Source organism: Sebastes fasciatus, chromosome 1 (genome assembly GCF_043250625.1).
Source record: "Sebastes fasciatus isolate fSebFas1 chromosome 1, fSebFas1.pri, whole genome shotgun sequence".
Taxonomy (NCBI): Eukaryota; Metazoa; Chordata; class Actinopteri; order Perciformes; family Sebastidae; genus Sebastes; species Sebastes fasciatus.
The window spans coordinates 13,823,116-13,845,439 of record NC_133795.1 but is presented as its reverse complement, the minus strand read 5'-3'; the positions used below and the strand labels follow the sequence as shown (position 1 = coordinate 13,845,439).

Genomic DNA, 22,324 nt, shown 5'->3' with positions numbered 1-22,324 from the left:
GTATTTACTCCTGTCTGAAACGCTCCGTTTTAGCGCATTTTGACGGAATTGCAACATAATTGCGTTGCTAGGCAACAGCTTGGGTCCATGTGTACTTCCTGTCAGTTGATGACATTCACATACACTGCAACCAGGAATTAACTGGGACACATTTAGAACGTTTACATTTAAAATTGTGTCAAGGGTCTAAATATTGTATATTCGTGACATCACGAATGGGCAGAAATCCTGACAGCTTGTTTCAAATGCAGTTTCTGAATACAGGCTGTGTGTATTTCCCAGTGGATTGAGTGTTTCGATACTTTCACAGTATTTACATAGGACTTAAGCCTGCTTTATAATAAAAAAACATGAAAATCTCACTTTTTTATAATATGGGACCTTTAAGTAACTTTTGCTTATAAGCCATTAATAAAAACTAAATTTGGGTTGCAAGGTTGTGAAAAATCCCTCGCTGGTGTTTATCCATATTGCCATATTACAATATCCCAAATCTAAGACAATATCTAGTCTAATATCACAATATCAATATAATATCAATATGTTGCCCAGCCCTATTAAATAATTGCTAACACCATTAAGTAAACACTGAGTTACTAATATAAATCAGTGTCTTCAGTAAACAACTAATGCAAATACTTTTAATTTGCACTTTATTAATTCATAGTGATTGTTCGATCATTGTTAATTACCTCAGTGTAGCTCCATAGCTGTGGTGTGACTGAACATTTCCTTGCACATTATTTTCCACCTTCAAGGGTACAGTAACACCAGCAGTATATTGATTTAATGCAATAATAATAAAGCCCTGCTAAAGATAACCACATCTTTGCAATGGCTATTTGTAGTTTTTACATTTTAGTAGGCTGTACTTTGCTATGAACATACTTTACATATTTTTTAATTGACTTGACTTGCAGAAATTATGCATTAACAAAACCCAAACACAACTGAACGGATGTAGGAGAGATTGTGTTATTTCATTCAATAAATGCAAACATTGTTATAAAACATTTGTGCTACAGAATAGTTTAATTCAGAGATACTCATCTCTGATATTCTAGCAAACGGTCAAGAAAACAAGATGGAATGAAGATCACAACTCATGGCCCGAATACTTTACAAAAATTAGATGCACAAGGAGGCACAAATGCAACTTTTTCACAGATCTGTAGATACAGTGCAAAAATAAAATCATTGAATCCAGTAAATAGCTGGGTTTGTTCTTGTTCTGTGTAAATAAAGAAGCATCAAGCATATGAATTTGCTTTCATATCTGACAAAGTCCACCCAACAGTCCTTGAGAATATGCCTCTATATTAGGCCAGCTTATTACAATAGCTTATTCGCTGGGATATTATTGACTCTGCTGGAGAACACAAGCATTGGTCATAAGCCCTGCACGTGTCAGAAGTTACAGTTCTTACATTGCAGATAAAAGAAATGGTAGCCGGCAAACATCTTAATTACTCAATTAACTTAAAGTGTATGGCCACCAGACACATTAATCTGATAAATTAGTTCTATTATTGTGGATATTTTGCAACATCTGTGAGATTATTAAATTGGGATGCACCAATATATAAGAAGACTGGCTAATAGTAGCTTTGAAAAACAATATCAGTATAATTCTGGAAATGTTTGTTCTGCTAATATTAAGCTATGTATACAGCATGTAATGATTATCTTCATGATTATGCCTGCAGCTGCATTAAGATTGTTATTCAAATGCATATTGGTATTGGCTGATATGGGGGAAATATCAGCCAAATAAAACAACAGAGCAAAAATTAAAACACAACAACAGCAACATATTGGTGCACCCTGTTAAGCAAAAAAAAAAAAAAAAAATCAGAAAGTTCAAGTAAAGGGTTTGGGTTAGCATTACCTTCATACTTCTTACAATGCTGGGCTAAGGTTAGGTTTCTCCTCTACAATTAGAAAACTAAACAATAAAAGTGCTTTGGCAATAATTCAAGTCTTTCATTTTCACCACACATACAGGGGAGTAGAAGATATTGCTTGTATGAAGCTGCACTGTATACAAAAATAGTTTATGTCTTCACAACAATGGCAGGTCCTTTTAACATTTATTGTAAAAGCTTCAATAGGCACTAAAAAGGTACTTATTTTATTGTTAGTCGACCTCATTTATCTGGGAGCTGATACAAGTTCTTCTAAAATAAGCACTAGTAGTCACTAATTTGTTATGTTCTGGTTACAATTGCATTTTATTCTGAATTTTCTATCAATTGAAACTTTAATAATAATTAAAACGTATGAATAATACGATACGATAATACTTTATTGTCAGACAATAATATTTGACTATTAAAATACTGTAATGATTATATATCACCTACTTTTAAAAGTGCCGTGAAATACAAAAGACCAGTCTTTATTAAAAAGTTATTACTGTTGTATAAAAAAAAGCCATTACAGTGTACTCAGTTTCATATATAATTTTTTTTAAATTCAGATTCTGTCTCTAATTTTATATACTTTTTAACTTGGGCCTTGAAATATTTTGTCTGTAGATTTTATTTATCTTATTTTAACGCTTTTAATTGCATGGTTCTTTTGTGTAAATTGTTTAGAATTGTAAACATTTTATTATGATTGTTTTACCCTTTTTGTGAAGCACCTTGAGATTTCGCTTTATTTTAAAGTGTGTTATATGAATTTAATTTGTGATTATTATTATTAGATCTAAAGTGCATTACTTGATTAAAATTCCAGTAAATACTTACCACTAAAAAGCATATATTGTGTATGGTAAAAACAAAAACACCACCAGTCAGAAATAGTGACCAGTAACATTAGAGGAGGCACTGCTGCTCTACGTAGCTGCTGTTTAAATGAAAAGTGCTCACTTCTGAAGAACGGTTGACTAACAGGTAACTCAGAGGTAAGTAGTCTAGCCATAAATACAATCTATAGAAATATAATCTATTTCTAGGAGTCTAATCTTATTTTAGTGACTCGTGAAGCTGACAAAATGAAAGGTAAAATGGCCACCATGCACAACAGGACTGTATCTTAAATTTACTGAGTACAAAAACTAGTGAACTGACAGCAGACATATTCTCTGAGCTAAAATACTGATGACTATTTTCTGTGTTCTGCTGCTTGATTGTTCCCTAACTCTTATGATATAAGCTGTTCTGCAAGCCTCTACAGTATATCTAGCCTCTGTATTGTGCTTCTGCAGCGCATCACGATATGAAAGGCCATCTTTTCTCAGGTCAGCATGAGAGGAAACATACAGAGCACGTATTCAGACTCAGTGGTCTTTACAGAACTCTTTGTGACAGAAATGACAAAAGCTCTCCAGGGACCCCAGAGGCTTTCTTCTGCTCTGCGCTGGGTTCGTCCCCCCTCCCCAAAACCACCAGTTCGCCTTTTTGTGGGAGACTCAACTGGTACAAGGAAGCAATGTGAGTTGCTGTTGAGTCCTCCAGCCACCAGGGGACAGCAAGAAGTGAGAAGCAGATGTTAATCGGCATGTGGGAGCAACAGGAGTGCCCAGGCATCATGAAAGACTGTGTACAAATTTAGTCTTGAAGAGCCTTTGAGTGGAGAAATGTCCACCTTATTCTAAGAGGTCCTGTGGAGAGACACAAACAACACATATTAGTTAATAGAGAATCAAAAAGCTGAACTAAAAATAGGGCCTTTTACACAGTATCAGATACCTGATCTGAGTCTTCGTTGTACTGTTCTTTTCCTGTCTCCATGTAGTGAGTGTCAACATCATCGACTCCTTCTATTTTATCAGCCTCAACGTGTTCCCTCATCACAGAGTATCGGTGCACGAGGAACCTGATGAGGACACGAGTAAATATTAGAAACAAACAGAGATGAAATACAGTGTTTATTTGTGTGCATTAAGCGTGTGTGGAAAGATGAAACATAGTTAACTGACCGTCCCCCGCAGACGTATTTCTTAACCAGCCAAACGCCTGCAACAGCACTCGTCAGAAGCATCGCTATGACAACCATCACTATGACAGCGGTGTTCGGTGAGCTGCTTTCAGTCTGTTAGAGTTACAGAAACAGAAAGGGCTGAAAATGTAGAGAAATTACAATGCTGAAAACTCACACTGCCTGACCTCAGTGTAAAATCTGCTTCATTGGCTATTTACCATCCCTGTTTGTGAATAACTGGGTGCACAACAGGATTTGTTCAAGAGCCTGAGGATGTCAGGTTGGAAAAAAAGAAAAGAAAAACTTGACTACATCTACATCTGCCTGTGTTTAAGTTTGAACCTACACTTATTGAACAATTAGTGTGTTCCCATTCACTTGTTTTTATGCACATTTTCAATTTGAGCGTAAAAGAACCTGAGTGGAAACTCTGGAAATCACATCATAAAAGCAGTTTCACGATTGACTGAGTCTGAAAAGTGTATCGATAAATGTGACAAAGTGCAATGAAAGCAGACTTAAAAGATTTATAAATCACAGAGATCAGTTAAATCATGACATACATGAATGATGTGACTTAAAGGAACAGTGTGTAGGATCTGGCAGTATCTAGAGGTCAGGCTGCAGATTACACCCAATTGAAGCCTCTCCTGTGTGCCGAGCATGTAGGACAACTACGGTGGCTGACGTGAAAACGCAAATGGCGTCAGTTTGGTTGGGAACTTGACTCATGTCAGACCGCTACTTGATAACCCACTCACGCCTTCAGTGTTGACCATGCTATTGATTTTCAGGGTATCCTAATATGCAGTTAACCAGGTAGATAACGTTCTGCTGTGTAGCACCTCAGAATGAGCAGGACTGACCAGAGAATTTGGATAAAGGGCGTTGCTGGTGCACATCCTCCTCAGGTCCGTCTCCTTCCTGTCTGGCTGGAAACCTCCCACACACTGGTCTCCCGGAATCTTCCGGTAGCTTAAATGTACGGAGAGACGGAGAGACATGTAAGGTAAGATAAAACTCAATGAAAAGGACACAGGGCAGGACAAGACAGCTGGTAAACGGAAGATAAGACTCATACCACTAATGGAGGGAGATGTAGGCTCAAGTGTTCATATTTTGCTTTGACCTTGGATCTTTATCTTTTACACTACTAGCGACTAAACTAAGAAAGTATTTAATTGTGTTGTGTTTCGTGCCGTGTATTTCTTTAGTTATTCTTGAACTATATACTCACAGAGCAATGGCTTTAAAGGGATTCGGCATATTAAATTAGTCCTTTTTTATTAAGTCAACTTAATAAATAGAACTTGTCCGTTTTGTCAACATAAATAGAGTGATGATGTAACAATTTAATTAATTTACTATAATACAGTAAGAGCCGAAATACATATTTATGTTATTGTGGTTAAATAGATGCAATTTATGGTGTAGTTAGATTACTGCTGGACCGCCTCCCTTTGTGTGCGTTAAGCGGGAGAGAAAACAGGTTTTTGACCGCTGAGAAAATTTTGTTTTTTGAAAGGCTAAACGGCAACAAATACGGATTGAAGCAGAATATTTCATTAGATTTTGCTAAAAATTTATATATTTAAATAGTTTTATATACAGACTTTTGTATATATTATTCAATAAGTGTGTTATTATGATTTTAGTTATTAATGTGCAAATCTAATTTTGACAACTTCAGAGCAGAGAAATCCTGGCGCACTCCTTGTGATCTTTGGAGACACCCCTCCGGGGGGCCCGTACCCCAGGTAGGGAACTACTATCCTAAACTACAGCTGATGAAAGAGAGAGCAAAGATAAAAACAGGTGTCCTCACCCGCTGGTCTGAAGCTGTTCAGTTGTCCCGTTTAAGCAGAACTCAAGAGGATGACTCTTCAGCTCCTCCTGCTCCACACACTCTGAGCTGTTCTCTGGCCGGTAATATCCAAAGTCACTGTGAGACAAAGAGGAAGCTCACTTGGCAGTCTTTTACGGAGACAGACTGTCTGCAGGATGAAAATAGACTTTATCTATTTTGGTATTTCACAAAAACATACCAGTGATAATCATCCATTGTGCATGGACAGGGGGACAGCTTCTTAGTGATGCCATAGTCCCTCCCGTTCCAGCAGACAGAGTCTTTCCTCAGGCGTAAGAAGGTCTCTTTATAGCCCAGCACACAGCCATCACTAGACCCACTGGGGTCTGCAGAGTGAGCCAGCCACTGGACATAGTCCTCTTCAGTACCTGCACATACATATAAACACACACACATGTAAATCAAGGTGAAACGCTTCCTTTTACATCCCGTATTCTTTCACATACTCACAGTCTCTGGTGAGGATTTTCCTGAAGTCGATAGTCATCACCACCCATTTACTGAAGTCGTTTCTGTAGCCCCACAGGCTGACGTTCATGGAGCGAGAGCCGGGCTCGCTGTCCATACCACTGAAGTGAAGCGGGTCGCTGGTGAAGTTATACGTATGCCAGCACTGCCCCTCATCTGTTGAAAACCTGACGGTGTAGGGGGAAAAGAATGGGCAGAAAAAGAGTCCGTAAAATATATAAGAGCAAATACTACAATGAACAAATCATGTAGTATACTCGGTTATATTCACTTGATCTGATTGACAGGTGAGTTGGTGTGCTCCACAGCCACCAGCAGCCCTCCAGAGTCCAGTATAGCATAATGGTGGGGGCCCCTGAGAGCCAACAACCACGAGTAGCCCCCGTCGTCAGACACGTACACGTCAGGGGAGAGAGCTGACTCTGCGTCTCCAATGCTGCCTGAGGAAACAGAGGACACCGGTGTTATGAGACGTTTAACCATGCAGTGAGATGATTCAGGGTAAAGACATCTTTTTACCATGGGCTAAAATGACGCCGACAGCACTGGGCTGTGAGAGAGGCAGCATGGGGACGTTCATCTTCATGGTGGTGCTGTAGGAGGCGTGGATGTGAAGTCTGCACTGTAAAGACACGATAATTAGGGTAATGTTGGTAAGAAGTCAACATGCTCACTGCAGACACTCATACTGATGTTAAAACTCCACAGAAATAAAAAACAGCAGTTTTAATAACATTTACAAAAAACTAAAACTGCTCATCACTTAAATGAAACACTCCAGACATAATGAAAAATACATGCACATCACAATAAAAATGTATATATTTAAATATACTGTGTATAAATCTCACTCTGTTAGGCCTGTTGGTGGAGGTCTCAGTGTCACAGTGGCTGTTCTGTGGTCTGCGCAGCGTCTGCCACTTTGCTCCTTGGTCGAAGGTGATCACCGTCTCCATTGCACCATCTGCAGTCAATAACATTCACTTCAATTACCATCAGGATCCATAGATGATTTTTTGCATGTTTATTAGTGATATATGAACGGTTGACATTTTGCAACTTTTTGTAATTAAATGAAAAGATAATAAATCATATTTAAAAATGTTGACAAAGAATAACCACAAGATTCCTCTTAAATGTGTAAGTATATATTACGTAGTGTGCTGACCCACCCTCTGTGAGTACGCTGGTCATGTAGACGCCCCTGAGTGAAGCAATGGCGGTGAAGTCAGTGTCGCTTCCTGTGGTCGTGTAAAGATGGCGCTCCAGAGACTTGGAGAACACGGCTCCTCTGTCATCTGACACATAGATGGTCCCAACACCGGAGTCTGGTCAACACAGAACACACGCAAAGATAAACAAGTCTCAAAGTCGGGCCATATCAAATGATGCGTTTACTGACCCCCACAGAGAAACTTTCTGCAGCTTCAGGATCTTTTTCAAGGACACCTAATCAGACTGTTAGCATGAAGGTTATTTAGCATTATATGAACATTATTGTTAGTCATTAGCGTCATCTGTAATTACCAACATTGTCAACATCATCATCAACCACATCAATCATCACTATGAGCATCCTCACTGGCTCTGACCTCCAGGGTTGTCCACATGCATGAATATCATGTCCTGATTGGCTGCCAGGATGGAGTAGAACTGCTCGTGGTTGACTGTAGGAAGCTGCGCCATGTTCCACACCTCGCCTCCGTCCACTGACACGTGGATCATTCGCTCTGTTCCCTAAGCAATGTTAAAGGGACAGTACACCCAAATCACAAAAGAACAAACAATCACCTGCATGATGATAGTCAGTGTATTACCTACAGTAGATGACGGTCGGCACGCCCCCAGTTTGGAGAAGCAGACAGGAGTTACCGCACAAAAGCAAAGCAATACAGTGCTGTTGACGGGGCCGGTAACAAAACTTATTTTAGCCACCTAAAAGAAAGGCTCAATACAGTTTATGTTTCCGACATAGAACTGAAGCCGTTATCTATGCTCTCGCCAAAGCAAACAGACTCCATTGAAAAAAAACAGTATTTTTTAACTCGCAGAACACAGAAGTTGTTGGTCTACCGCTGCCTCGATCAGTTAGTTTGTGTTATTGTGTGACTTTGGTTAGTTCGGTTTCACCAAATTCACACAACAGCACAAACACACTAGCGAGAGCATAAATGGATACAACGGCTTCAATTCCCTGTCAGAAAGGGCCGTCTGACGGCAAGGTAAAGCGGTGAAGATATTCTAAATATAGCGTACACTTAATCTGATTTTTTTGTAGGTAAGCCTTCCTTTTAGATGGTTAAAATATGATTTGCTACTGACCCCATCCACAGCAGTACATTGCTTTGCTTCAATGCGGTAACTCCTGTCTGCTTCTCCAAATTGGGGGCGTGACGACCGTCATCTACCTCATACGTAATAGGTACCTCATAAATACAACCCATAATAATAATAATAATAATAATAATATGCACAAATCCTAAGCATATAAAAACTATTTCCCGTTTACACCTGCTGTGATCTGTATCTGGATGAAATATCTGGACGATGACAACCGATCCATAGGCCTTTGCATTTACACCTGATATTAATAGCGTTCGTTTTTTACCTGCATTGTGATCAGATCTCAATATGCAAATTAGTTTAGGTGGGTCTGGTGTACAACAAACACGGCTCCTCCTAAGTCAAGGAAAGCAATGCCATGGACATGGGTCATTAATTTGTAATCATTTTTTGCCAGGGAAAACTTGATAGCTACAGCTACTAGATGGAGCTTTAGTCTTGCATCTTCAGCCAGCAGTAAGAGGTGAAGTTAGGTGATTCGGAGCAGATTTGTTTTTCCTCAGAATGTGGTCAGGCTGTAAGGATTGCATTCATACCTGAATGAGATATTATCATAATATGAGCCAAACCACCTCCAGATGTGGTCCGGCTGATCCGATCACCCTGCATTAACATATGTTTTTCCTTATCCAGATATAGATCGCATGTTAACGCCAGGTGAAAACGGGGTCGAGAACGGCTAGATATCACTTGTGGCAAGTGAGAAAATATATTTTCTGGGCGAGTCTTTACCTCGGAAAATGCACATAGAGGCAACATTTGTACAAAAATGTTACGGTGTGTTACCATTTATGTCTATGAAGAAACATTATACACACACAGGAATGTGTGAAGAAACATACTGTATATAGAGATACTGTATGCATCACAAAAACAGTGCAAGGTAGATTCACAGAAACACACATTCTGCTTTTAGATCCAATAAAAGGCAAAGAGGCAAAAAACTTGCACAGACACACACTCACACACACTCACACGTACCGTGCCAGTCATGATGGAGGCAAAAACAAAGCGCCCTCCCAGTACAAAGGAGTAAACTCTGGTTGCGATGGTCTTGAAACTTCGACCGTAGTCTGCCGTCGTCCTTAACTCCAACATGCCTTTATCATCTAACAGAAAGAAAGTGGAGTTACTAGATGTATTGCAGGATTTTAAATATACCGGTGACTATACTGTCTTCACTTACTGCATGATCCATTGTAGTTCGTTGTAAAGTAGATAGTGTGTTTTGGACCCCTGTATGTGAGAAAAAGAAACGGTGAAGGAAGGAATCTGGAGAAAGGAAAGACATTTTTTAAACATCTGAAAGTCGTCTGAGTTCAAATATAAATCCACTTTTGGAATTTGTAGAGATCACAGATTATGGTTTGTGGTTTCTTCTAAGTGCTGTGCGAGCAAGGCACACATCGACCCCCCGGGCCGCGCTCCAAGCCCTCTCTGGCTTTGTTCGCTGCCAATGGGGATGAAGGTTTTCACACTGCAAAGATTCTGCCGGTTCAAGGACTGTGGGCTGAATAAGAATGCTGCCGTTGCTGACTCATGATTCACTCTGACAGCAGCCTCGGCTCTCTCTCTCTCTCTCTCTCTCTTCACTCAATTTAGGCTGGGGCCTAAATAACAGCTGTGGTCACGCAGAGCTATCACAATGTTCCCACAATGCAGCGCTAAACAACCGCAGGCTGACACCGCAACCTCATGTGAACTCTGGTGCCCAAATGAAACGAGAGTCGGGAGAGCGATCCGAACTGTGGTGGGGAAAACAGCTGGAATAACAGAAATGGACAAAGAACACACAAACACACTCCTGTTATGGCAAAAACAAAGATGCACATGGAGGCTGAGTGGAAACAAATATGCACAAAGCTGTTTCACACCCTGTCAGTGTTTTATGTCCCGCTTTGACAATTTATTTTTCACTCTAAACCAATCACACACAGATGATTGACATACAGAAGGTTACTGAGGGTTCACACTCTGCTAGACGACAAGTTAAACAAGTTAAATAAGTTAAATAACTTCAATGTTTATAAAAGTGGTGAAATCTATTAACGGGCTGTATGAAAATTATTCGAGGGGTAGATGGGGTCAAAGAAGGAGAGGCTACTTTATACTACTACTCCACTACATCTCAGAGCGAAATATGGTATTTTTTACTGCACTACATTTGTTTGACACTTAGTTACTTTTTACATAAAAAAAAAAAAAACATATGACGCAGTACTTTACTACTAATCTACACTGTAGTATACAAAGTACCTAAAATTGGCTCCACATTGATGAACTACAACATTAAAATGTATTCATTAGTGACAAAAACAAAATAATATAATATTCTATAATAATATAACCCTGTGAAAGGATCCATTTTACGTAATGATTACTTTTACTTTTGATACTTTAAAGGTCTTATTGATAACATTTTTATGTGGACGAATATTTAAAAAAAAAAAAAAAAACTTTAGAAAGGTGCCTGAATACAAGTTTCGTTTTTCCTGAAAAAAAATATTAGAATTGTGTATGAATATTTTTTAAAAATCTGGCCGGTCCAAAATGAATGTTTTGTTTATCTCTGTGGAAGATATCTGACGTTTGGTTCCCACTTCTAACAAGGCTAGTGAGCCAACAGTAAAACGACGTTGGTATCACGTGGTATCTCTGGATCGTCAGTTAGTGTGGAAAAAACAGATAATGGCTGAGATTGATGGTAAGTGTCGGCGAACGACTTGTTGTGAAGTTAGTGCAATGGAACGGGGGAGGGAGAATTTGACATCTAGTGGCTTAATGTGATCAATGTTATAAATATCACCTTTATGTATAATTTGCTGATTAACATTGTGAATGCAGGACTTTTACTTGTGCCGGAGTATTTTTAGACGGTTGTATTTCTACTCTTACTTAAGATGTGAGTACTTCTTCCAGCACTGCCTTTTACTGATTTACTACTGTGTGTGCGGCATGGATCATAAATATACGTTTTTCCATATGCAGAGCATCAATCAAGTCTCTGCAACAGGGTTTTATTTTCTAGCAGCTAATAGGACCAATATGACGGTTTTGAGAAACAGCAGATTTTTATAGTTTGGGGTTATCTCACTAAACCTTGCTGCATTTTTACACTGGCCAACAGTTGTCTTCACTTTATTCTTCATTATAACAGAACAGTAAAGTTAAATGCATCATAAAGAGTTAACCTATGATATCATCAGGGTTGTCAAGGAGAAGGACAAAACCACATATTAATAATGTTGGGTTTGATTTTTTAGACATATGGTTCAGGCCCCCTCCAAACATCAATCATTTTCTTACAGTCCCTAGTGTTTGACTTCATTATGTCATCTGTTACATATCTAGTACCAACAACCCACATGTCTTGTGTGTATTTATAAGTTATTACAAAACTGACAGATGATGTAGAGGACCATTCTCACCATCTGACCAAACAAACACTGTCATGGATCTTCCTCCAGGTGGCACCGAAATCCTCAGATAGCCACAGGTCCAGCTGGGGGGGGGGAAAGGCTTCATCAGTAAAAGAAAAGTGTTCATAGACTTTTTGAGTATTCAGTCATGCCTAATCAAGAATTTAGTAGCTTGAAATAGAAGTCTAGCATCCAATAAAGAGAGGTGAGTTGATCCAGTTTAGATTACTTTATTAAAGAGGACCTATTATGCTTATTTTCAGGTGCAAACTTGTATTTTGGGTTTCTACTTGTTCAAAACAAGGCTTTTTTTCTTCTTCTCAAACCTCCCGAAAAGCCCAGTCTGCTCTGATTGGTCAGCTGGCCCACTCTGTTGTGATTGATCAACCAAACCAAACTCTTCGGCTTTGTAACTTTGCATGTAAAAGACATGCACATACTTTATAACACACTAAAGGAAAAGGAAAAAGCACATTAGCATAATTGGTCCTCTTTAAAACTCAAAACTAGGACCTGAGGCTTGGTTTGGTCTGAAGAATGAAAGCTGCTACCGTGATGCTGAGCGTCAGCAGTATGTCGCTGTTTCCAGGGTTGTACAGCATCTGAATGAGGGGCTCAAACGGCAGGTCGGTTGGTACAAAGGTCACGCCAAAGTCCTGCGAGCGAAACAGCTTAAACCCCCCGACTTCTGACACATCACCAGTGAGCATCACCTGAAACCAAACACAGAGAGGAGCTAATGTTACAACTAGTAGAGTGGAGCTTTATCATTTTCTGTGTTATAACGAGGTAAAGGTTATGGACTTTTATATAGAGCAACCACAACAAAAAAACAAATCCCTAAGTATGTGAAAAGGTCCTGCATCTTCAGCACTTAAAAACGTAGAATAACACACTACGGCTCACCTTGCCAGAGTGGTCGGGACTGATGGCGATGCCAAACTCACTCTGGATAAAGGTGTGGTTGATCAGGTGAGTCACATCTTTGAATGTCTTCCCATAGTCTTCACTGACACAGTGACAAAGTTGCAGTTAGACCCTCAGACCATAGCTATGACAAATAATGTTTTGCTCAATTTAGTGTTTGCCAACGACCACCAGACATTTCTCACCTCCTGTAGAGGTTGGACTGACCGAAACGCATCATGAACAACGGCACCTGAAATGTCGTCAACACCAGCAGCACCTGGGGGAAGAGAGCAAGGATTACACAACCATCTCCACAACATCTTGGTCTTAGTCATATATTATCACTCATGTAAACAAACTCACCCCAGATCCATCTCCCACCCAGGCCAGTGACAGTGAACCCATGGTCCTCACTTTGAAGGTGAACTGGAAGGGAAGGGGAAAAAAAGTTTTTAGAAAACAATCAATGAGTCATTCTTGCAAAAATGTTTCTTGACCAGGATTATTTTAAATAATTCTGAATCTCATGTGATATTGTTTATTTAATACTGTGTCAGCTGAAGAACACACACACACAAACAAGAGTCCAGAGTTTAGTCTGATATAAACAAAGAGAGTTTGTGTGTGTGTCTGTGTGTGTTTCCGTCGCTCGCCGAACGAGAGGACGGAATGAATTGTTCTTACTGTCCAAAGTAACTCGGCCATTTGAATGCACTCTGCGTGTGTGACCTACATTCCCGCCATAATGACAAAGCCGAGGCCGGAGAACAAAACAATCACCCATGTCCCGAGCACAGCGAGACACACACACACACACACTCACATACTGTACAGTAAATGTAGGCCAAAAATGTACTTTTCATAAAATGTATCACTGCAAAACACCAAATCTTACCAAGTATATTTGTCTAATCACTAGTCAAAATATCTCATAACACTTAATATATGACACAATCACCTAACAAGTAACATTTCACTGGGATATAGGGACTTGTTTTTAGACGATGCATCTTGAATATCTTGTTCAAAACACTACTTTTGAGCATTGCATGCTTATTTTGACACAAGTTCCTAATGCTAGTGAAATATAACTCAAAATTAGTTTTCTCAGCTAATTTCAAAATCTCTTTTTTATCTTGAAAAGACCTAAATATTACATCATCTTTCAAGAAATCGTAGCAAGCAAATGTTCACTTGTTCCATTGGCATATTTTTTTGTACCTATTTCAAGCAAAAACATTTTCCAGTGTAAAGTTCAACATAAAATCTAAAAACAAATCCTTGGTGTTACATCATATTAGAGGCAGAAATAGTTTAGTCCTGAACTTTTATTTCACAACAAGTGCACACTGACTGCAAACAACATTCCAGTCTATTCATCCAGAGTGACGTTGGTCGTTTCAGCATAATGTATTGAGCCATCGAAGGTTTTTCTCCCCTCCTCTCGCTTGCTGGCAGGGCAGAGATGTTTACAAGGTGAGCCCAGCCACAGAGAGTCTGCATACAGCTCTATAAAGCCACAGGACGACGGCCAGGTTGGGCTGCTGGAAACTCCTTGTAAATAGGTCCAGTGGAAACTGGCCGGCCCCCCGACTGTCCAAGTGCGTGAACACAAGTTTCCATATCTCCTCTTCATAAATCATTTCATCACAGCCTGCATGCATCCAACTATTCCTTCATCTCTTAAATCGGTTAATTGCTTGACAACTTAACCTCCCCTCCTTTGCAGTCATCCAGTCAATCTGTTGGTCAGGTAAAACATGTAAAGCAGGATGTGTCTTGTCCTCCCAACTCAGTTTCATACCATTAAACCACAGTGTGTTGGCTTCAAATCTGTCAAGGAACATTGTCACATGTCAGTTTTCTCTCTTCTCCCTAGGCAAAATTGTAAAATAAAAATCTTAAAGCGTTATTATGGCCCATGGATATGGTTTAAATATGATGGATATGGAAGGGTAAACCTTCTTAAACCTCACATGTTATGGACACAGTCGAGGTTTAAGAAGGTCTTAGGTCTCTGCTGGATGCACAAAATTCCAGTTTCACTTATAATACTTATTGATGTCAGTGGTCAATGTCATTGGTATGTAAAGAAGTGGGTAAACTAGGAATATTTCTCTGCCCTCCCATCAAAATATGTACCTACAGAAACAAGGCCTGAAATCTGGTCACAGTGACGAGAGCCACCAAGATTACTGCAGGTCAACAGGTTTCATGCCGTGTCTTGTCTTAGGAGCAGGCTGCCAGTTGCTTGTACACCTGTGTTAAATCTAACCAGCGGGGTGTTTTCCACATCTGTTCCTCTGAAACCGCTGACTGAACAAATGCTGACTTGACCGGCTACAGTTCACTGACACCGAAACCCAAACAATCAACAATTGCATTATAAGGCAGGTCAGCTGAAGCAAAGGCTGAGAAAGCTGTGTCGGAGTGAAAACTGCTGTTTTATCTGACTGGAGAAGGGAAAAGCCGGATCGGAAAAGAGAGTTGATGCAAAGGTTCATAATAATCTCTCTGTCCTGTTCTGTGATGGGGAAAACAGAAGCGTAGAAGGAGACGGTGAAGAGAAGAAAAGACACTTACTAATCAGCAAAAAAAATCAAGAGATAAAAGTCTGTCCCGATTGGACGTGGCCTCACAAACCAGACATGACCTCATGCTGTATCATGTTGAATTTAAGGGTTCACATCTGCTCTGAAAAGGCTCCTCTAAGCTCCTTCTGCACATTATTAAACTCAAGGTCAATACGTTCAACTTTCGAAGGTGAAGAACAAAGATGCAGAAGTGAGTATCACACACACTGCTGTACATGAACAGACACACACATATATGTCCATGCAGACTCAGTAATACACACTGTTGGTGGGTGGGAGCCCAGTGAAGTCCTCTCTCAGAGGTCAGACGGCGACACAATGAGCTCCTTATTCCCTCTGCTCCGGGTTTTAACCTTTCTGCTTCAGCCGTGTTTACACACATAAAACTTCAGAAGAGGAGGTCAAACCCTCTTGGCTCTGATCTGAACACATGAAGCTGTGTACACCAATCCTCTGATACTGGGCTTAGTTTTGCGGGCAGAGACGTACGCTGGGTCGTATTAATGTCCATTCGATTATTACTGTTCAAGAAAACCAGAACTAAACATGCTGATTTTTTATTTTTGTTGATTAACTGGTCAGTCTATAAAATGTTAAAAAAAGTGAAAATATGTCCATCGCAATTTCAATCTTGTACGGGAATGTAGAGCTGCAACGATAAATCGATTAGTTGTCAACTATTAAATTAATAGACAACTATTTTGATAATTGGTTTGAGTAATTTTTTCAAGAAAAAAAGTCTAAATTCTACTTAAATGTGAATATTTTCTGGTTTTCTTTACTCCTTTATGACTTAGAGTTGTGGACAAAACGAGACATTTGAGGACGTCATTTTGAGCTTTGGGAAACACTGATCAACATTTTTCACAATTTTCTGACATTTTATAGACCAAACAACTAATCAAATTAATCGAGAAAATAATCAACAGATTAATCGACAATGAAAATAATCATTAGCTGCAGCCCTACTGGAACGATTACTTGCTTGATCGAATAGTCGATCGACAGAAAGTTATTTGGATTGAATTGTCTAGCTGGTTTTTAGCCATGCTATCATGGCTCTAGGGGTGGCAATGACGTCCTGTTCTGTTCTATGTTTGTTAGGTGCTAATTATTAGTAAATGTTAGCATGCTAACACGCTAAACTAGGATGGTAAACCATAGAAATAGAATATTCTATGTGAATATACCTGCTAAACATCAGCATATTAGCATTGTCTCTGTGAGTCTCACAGAGCCGTTAGCATGGCTGTTGACTCTTAGTCTTGTTCACTGTTTTCTGATAATACTGTATATAGACCAAACAATTAATTAATTAATAATCAATATGCCCCTTTCACAGCAGCCCTTTTGACATGTAATTGCAGGGAAAACACACAGGTGTAATTGATAAAGTTAATTATAATCCCATTCTATTTAGTGTGTCACAGCCACTCCAGTGAGCCACCATGCACAATTATACCAGGGCCCTGGCCCACTTTAATGGAGCAGGGTCATAATTAATGTTATTAATTACACCTGTGTTTGACATACAATGACATGTCAAAGGGACTATACAGAACAGAGAAAATCAGCTAATTTCCTCACATTTAAGAAGCTGGAACCAGCAAAGTTTGGGAATTTTGCTTGATAAACACAAACATTTGACTTTACAAATCAAATGTTATTGATTGATTTTCCGTATGCGAATCAACTGTTAGCATTGGTAAGAGTGTGGAATGGATGCAATTAAATGCAAACACAGATAAGCACATCATTATTTCTCCACCTTCTAAGTTTCAGGTACAAGTCCACAAGTGCCTCTCTATTTTCACCAGTTTGTTGATCTCATTGGACGTCTCTCTCTGTATATCAACAAACCCACACTTTCCATAACTCTCTCTCTCTTTCAACATGTGGAACATCAACTCTGCTGCTTTTCTTGGTGCTCCAACAGCTGGCTGCGACCCAGTTACGCTTCACCCTGAAAACACAACATGTTTTTTTCTCTACAGTCTTTTGGCCAGAGGGGATAGAGGACTGGATAAAAAAAACAACCAAAAAACAGCAAGCTAGTTTGTAAACCAGACAGAGTCAGCTAAATGAACCTTACACAAACATACAAAAAACATGAGGCAAAGCTTGGGCTCTAGCAAACAAAACACATCATGTGTAGTCTATCAGGGCCTAAAATAGCCTACACAGGAGCGTAGGACTCGGTCAGACTGGTCTGATTTGGTCAAATTAAACAGCAAATAAAAAAATGGAGCGTGTACCACTGATCTAAATGCTCATACTACCTTGTCTGATCTCGATTAAATCTAGCAAAAAAAAACTTGGGGAATATTAGTCAGGGCCAGAGGAGACGGGAGCGGTCTGCTCTCAGTGAGTGCGCCGAATCGTTTTCATGCTCAAAAGCTAGCCCAGCTGTCTAAGCCACAGAAATGATGTAACGTCCACTTCGTCCATCACTCACACACACAACAGGAAGACTGTCCTGTGGAGCTCTGAAGCTTTGGACCACGCTGTTATGCTTGAACATTCCTCTGGACATCTGGGTTGTTCTTGTTGTGCTTCCTATTACACCATGTTCAGTACTTAAATAACACAAGGTGTGCTTTGGTGTATTATAATGTGGGATCAAGGTTAAGATGTGAGAGAGTTAAAGACTAGAAGAAGAAAGAGAAGGCAAAAAAAACAAAAGATGCTGATATTGTCAAATGCTGTCACATCGGTTTTGGATGTGCCATCAATTCTCAACATCAGCCTGTTACCAGACTGGAAGAACACAACAAAATGTTTATGATTTTTTGTAGTTACATCCTCTATTCACCTTTCATAAAATCCATTAGTCAGTAGGACTAATGGATTTGACCCGGACTGACGATCTAATTCAGATCAATTTAAAAAGTGTAGCAGATAGAAACGAGAAGCTGATCATCAGTAAATACATTGACAACTATTTTGACAATAGATTATTTAAGCAATAGTTTAGTCAAAACATTTGCCATTTCCACCTTCTCCATTTTATGCTAATTTTCTCTGCTTTTTATCTTTGTAACATCGATCGGAGCTTCAACGATGAGTCAACTGATCGACTGGTCTAATGATTCATCGTTTCGGTCATTTTTCAAGCAAAAATACCAAACATTCACGGTGGGGCTAAAAATCCTATCAGTTTAATTCATCTTTAACTTTTTTCTCTTTTTTTGGCAAATGAATTACACTCAAAATGCAAGTGGAGGGAAGTGGAGGGAGAATCTGTAACCATAACTGTATATAAAAAATTATTTAAGAGGTACTGGATTATTTACACAATATTGTTATTAAAACGGTTGCCGATTACTTTTTCTGTTTGTGTCGATTAATCGTTTAACCTCTCAGATTAATTTCATTCAAATCAAAGAGAGCTGTCAAAGCATAACTACAGAACCATTTATCTTGTTGCATTGGAAAAGCTTGAGTTAAAAGTCATCTAAAAGGTTGATCTGTAGTGATTTTGAAATGTTTGTGAGGTTGTTTACAGTATGGGACATTATGAGCAGCTCCATGTGCTGAGTGACCACAGACATACTACAAGTGACCACAGACATACTACTAGTGACCCACAGACATACTAAAAGTGACCACAGACACACCACTAGTGACCACAGACATACTACAAGTGACCACAGACATACTACAAGTGACCACAGACATACTACTAGTGACCCACAGACATACTACTAGTGACCCACAGACATACTACAAGTGACCACAGACACACCACTAGTGACCACAGACATACTACAAGTGACCACAGACATACTACTAGTGACCCACAGACATACTAAAAGTGACCACAGACACACCACTAGTGACCACAGACATACTACAAGTGACCACAGACATACTACAAGTGACCACAGACATACTACTAGTGACCCACAGACATACTACTAGTGACCACAGACATACTACTAGTGACCCACAGACATACTACAAGTGACCACAGACATACTACAAGTGACCACAGACATACTACTAGTGACCCACAGACATACTACTAGTGACCCACAGACATACTAAAAGTGACCACAGACACACCACTAGTGACCACAGACATACTACAAGTGACCACAGACACACCACTAGTGACCCACAGACATACTACAAGTGACCACAGACACACCACTAGTGACCACAGACATACTACAAGTGACCACAGACACACCACTAGTGACCACAGACATACTACAAGTGACCACAGACACACTACTAGTGACCCACAGACATACTACTAGTGACCCACAGACATACTACAAGTGACCCACAGACACACCACTAGTGACCACAGACATACTACAAGTGACCCACAGACATACTACTAGTGACCCACAGACATACTACAAGTGACCAGACACACCACTAGTGACCACAGACATAATACTAGTGACCACAGATACACTACTAGTGACCACAGACACACTACTAGAGACCACAGACACAGTACTAGAGACCACAGACACTCTACTAGTGACCACAGACACACTACTAGAGACCACAGACACAGTACTAGTGACCAGACACTCTACTAGTGACCACAGACACACTAGTTACTAGTGACCACAGACACACTACTAGTGACACCAGACACACTACCAGTGACTACACTACTAGTGACCACAGACACACTACTAGTGACCACATACACACTAGTTACTAGTGACCACAGACACACTACTGGTGACCACAGACACACTAGTTACTAGTGACCAGACACACTACTAGTGATCACAGACACATTACTGGTGACCACAGACACACTAGTTACTAGTGACCACAGACACACTACTAGTGACCACTCTACTAGTGACCACAGACACACTAGTTACTAGTGACCACAGACACACTAGTTACTAGTGACCACACTACTAGTGACCACAGACACACTAGTAGTGACCACACACTACCAGTGACCACACTACTAGTGACCAGACACACAGACACACCACTAGTGACCACAGACACACAGACACACCACTAGTGACCACAGACACACAGACACACCACTAGTGACCACAGTACCTGTGACCACAGACACACAGACACACCACTAGTGACCACAGACACACAGACACACCACTAGTGACCACAGACACACAGACACACTACTAGTGACCACAGACACACAGACACACTACTAGTGACCACAGTACCTGTGACCACAGACACACCACTAGTGACCACAGACACACAACTAGTGACCACAGACACACAGACACACCACTAGTGACCACAGACACACAGACACACTACTAGTGACCACAGTACCTGTGACCAGACACACAGACACACCACTAGTGACCACAGACACACCACTAGTGACCACAGACACACAGACACACCACTAGTGACCACAGACACACCACTAGTGACCAGACACACCACTAGTGACCACAGACACACCACTAGTGACCACAGACACACAGACACACCACTAGTGACCACAGACACACCACTAGTGACCACAGACACACAGACACACCACTAGTGACCACAGACACACAGACACACCACTAGTGACCACAGACAAAATTCTAGTAAAAAGTAAAAAGATGCCAATAAAGCTTATTTTAATTTAAAAAGAGAAACATGAATAAGTGACTTACAGAGTGTGTGTTGTTCTGCAGGGTTGCCTCTCCTCCAGGCAGATCTGTACATGTCTGTTCATTCAGTCCTGCGCTGCGTTTTAACTTCTCTAAACTAAGTCGCTCCTCATCACCGACTAACTCCCTCTTCAGCCTCCTCAAACCTGACGAGTTTTCTCCCTCGTGGAGGTCTGAGCCCAGCGCAGACGACAACAACAACAACCCGAGCGCCAAAATGCAGGACACCACGGAGGGGAGCATGTTTACAAGAAGACTGGAACTTAAGACTCAACGAGCAGCTCCTCTCTCCGTCCCAACTGTTGCCCCCCTCTCATCACCAGAAAGCAGCTTCCATAACGGCCCATCCACCGCGGCAGCTGATTGGTCAGCACCAGGATATCCTGCTCTCTGATTGGACGGCTGACATGTCAAGTGTTTTCTGGTGTTGCACCGCCCCCTGGTGGACAGACTGAGCAATGACCTGGACAACTTTTTTTCGTTTCATAATGGTGAATTTATTCTTTGAATTTGAAATTCCAAGAATTAGAAGAAAAACAGAACACACAGTCTGCAGGACAGGCTTTTTTGTTTTCCCCACAATAACATTAGTTTAATTTTTACTTTTAAAGGTCCCATTTCATGCTCATTTTCAGCTTCATACTTGTATTTTGTGCTTCTACTAGAACATGTTTACATGCCGTAATGTAAAAAAAACCCCATTATTTTCCTCATTCTGTCTGCCTGAATATACCTGTATTTACCCTCTGTCTGAAACGCTCCGTTTTAGTGCATTTCAACGGAATTGCAAAGGAATTGCGTTGCTTAGCAACAGTTAAGGTCCATGCTTACTTCCTGTCAGCTGATGTCATTCACATACACTGCAACAAGAAATAATCTGAGACACATTTAGAATGTTCACATTTAAAACTGTGTAACGGTCTATATAGTGTATATTTGTGACATCACAAATAGACAGAAATCCTGATGGCTTGTTTCAAACGCACAATTTCTGAAAACGAGTTGTGTGTATTTCTCTGTATATTGAGCATTTCGATACTTTCACACTATGTATATAGCACTTAAACCTTCTTTATAATATAAAAGATATGAAAATCTTACTTTTGACAATATGGGATCTTTAAAAAGCTCTGAAAGGTCAAAGTGGATTGATTTTATCAGACCCCAAAG

General features: G+C 40.1%; 1 protein-coding gene across 2 annotated transcripts; it reads right to left on the bottom strand.

Annotated features, from left to right (window-relative positions):
* Positions 1-959: 959 nt before the first annotated feature.
* LOC141764954 (sortilin-like) lies at positions 960-21,485 on the bottom strand. Of its 2 annotated transcripts, none has more exons than XM_074630677.1 (20): positions 21,158-21,485; positions 13,297-13,359; positions 13,137-13,210; positions 12,931-13,033; positions 12,576-12,737; positions 12,034-12,107; positions 9,792-9,841; positions 9,587-9,714; positions 7,855-7,999; positions 7,435-7,590; positions 7,114-7,226; positions 6,782-6,884; positions 6,534-6,702; positions 6,245-6,429; positions 5,973-6,162; positions 5,753-5,869; positions 4,794-4,902; positions 3,926-4,038; positions 3,696-3,822; positions 960-3,607 (listed from the first exon to the last, which is right to left on the bottom strand). In XM_074630677.1, exons 1-20 carry the CDS (start codon positions 21,395-21,397, stop codon positions 3,593-3,595), a joined length of 2,436 nt encoding a protein of 811 aa, XP_074486778.1. In that variant the 5' UTR covers positions 21,398-21,485; the 3' UTR covers positions 960-3,592. The 2 variants fall into 2 exon arrangements, with proteins under 2 accessions (XP_074486778.1, XP_074486786.1); XM_074630685.1 differs by having other exon boundaries at positions 12,931-13,028; positions 21,158-21,424.
* Between the last annotated feature and the right edge of the window lie 839 nt (positions 21,486-22,324).

Coding starts and splice junctions, on each gene's coding strand:
- LOC141764954 (XM_074630677.1), bottom strand. CDS start 21,397: ATGCTCCCCTCCGTGGTGTCCTGCATTTTGGCGCTCGGGTTGTTGTTG. Junction 13,034..13,136: donor CAGTCCAACCTCTACAGGAG/GTGAGAAATGTC, acceptor TCACTGTGTCAG/TGAAGACTATGGGAAGACAT. Junction 3,823..3,925: donor AAATACGTCTGCGGGGGACG/GTCAGTTAACTA, acceptor TGTCCTCATCAG/GTTCCTCGTGCACCGATACT.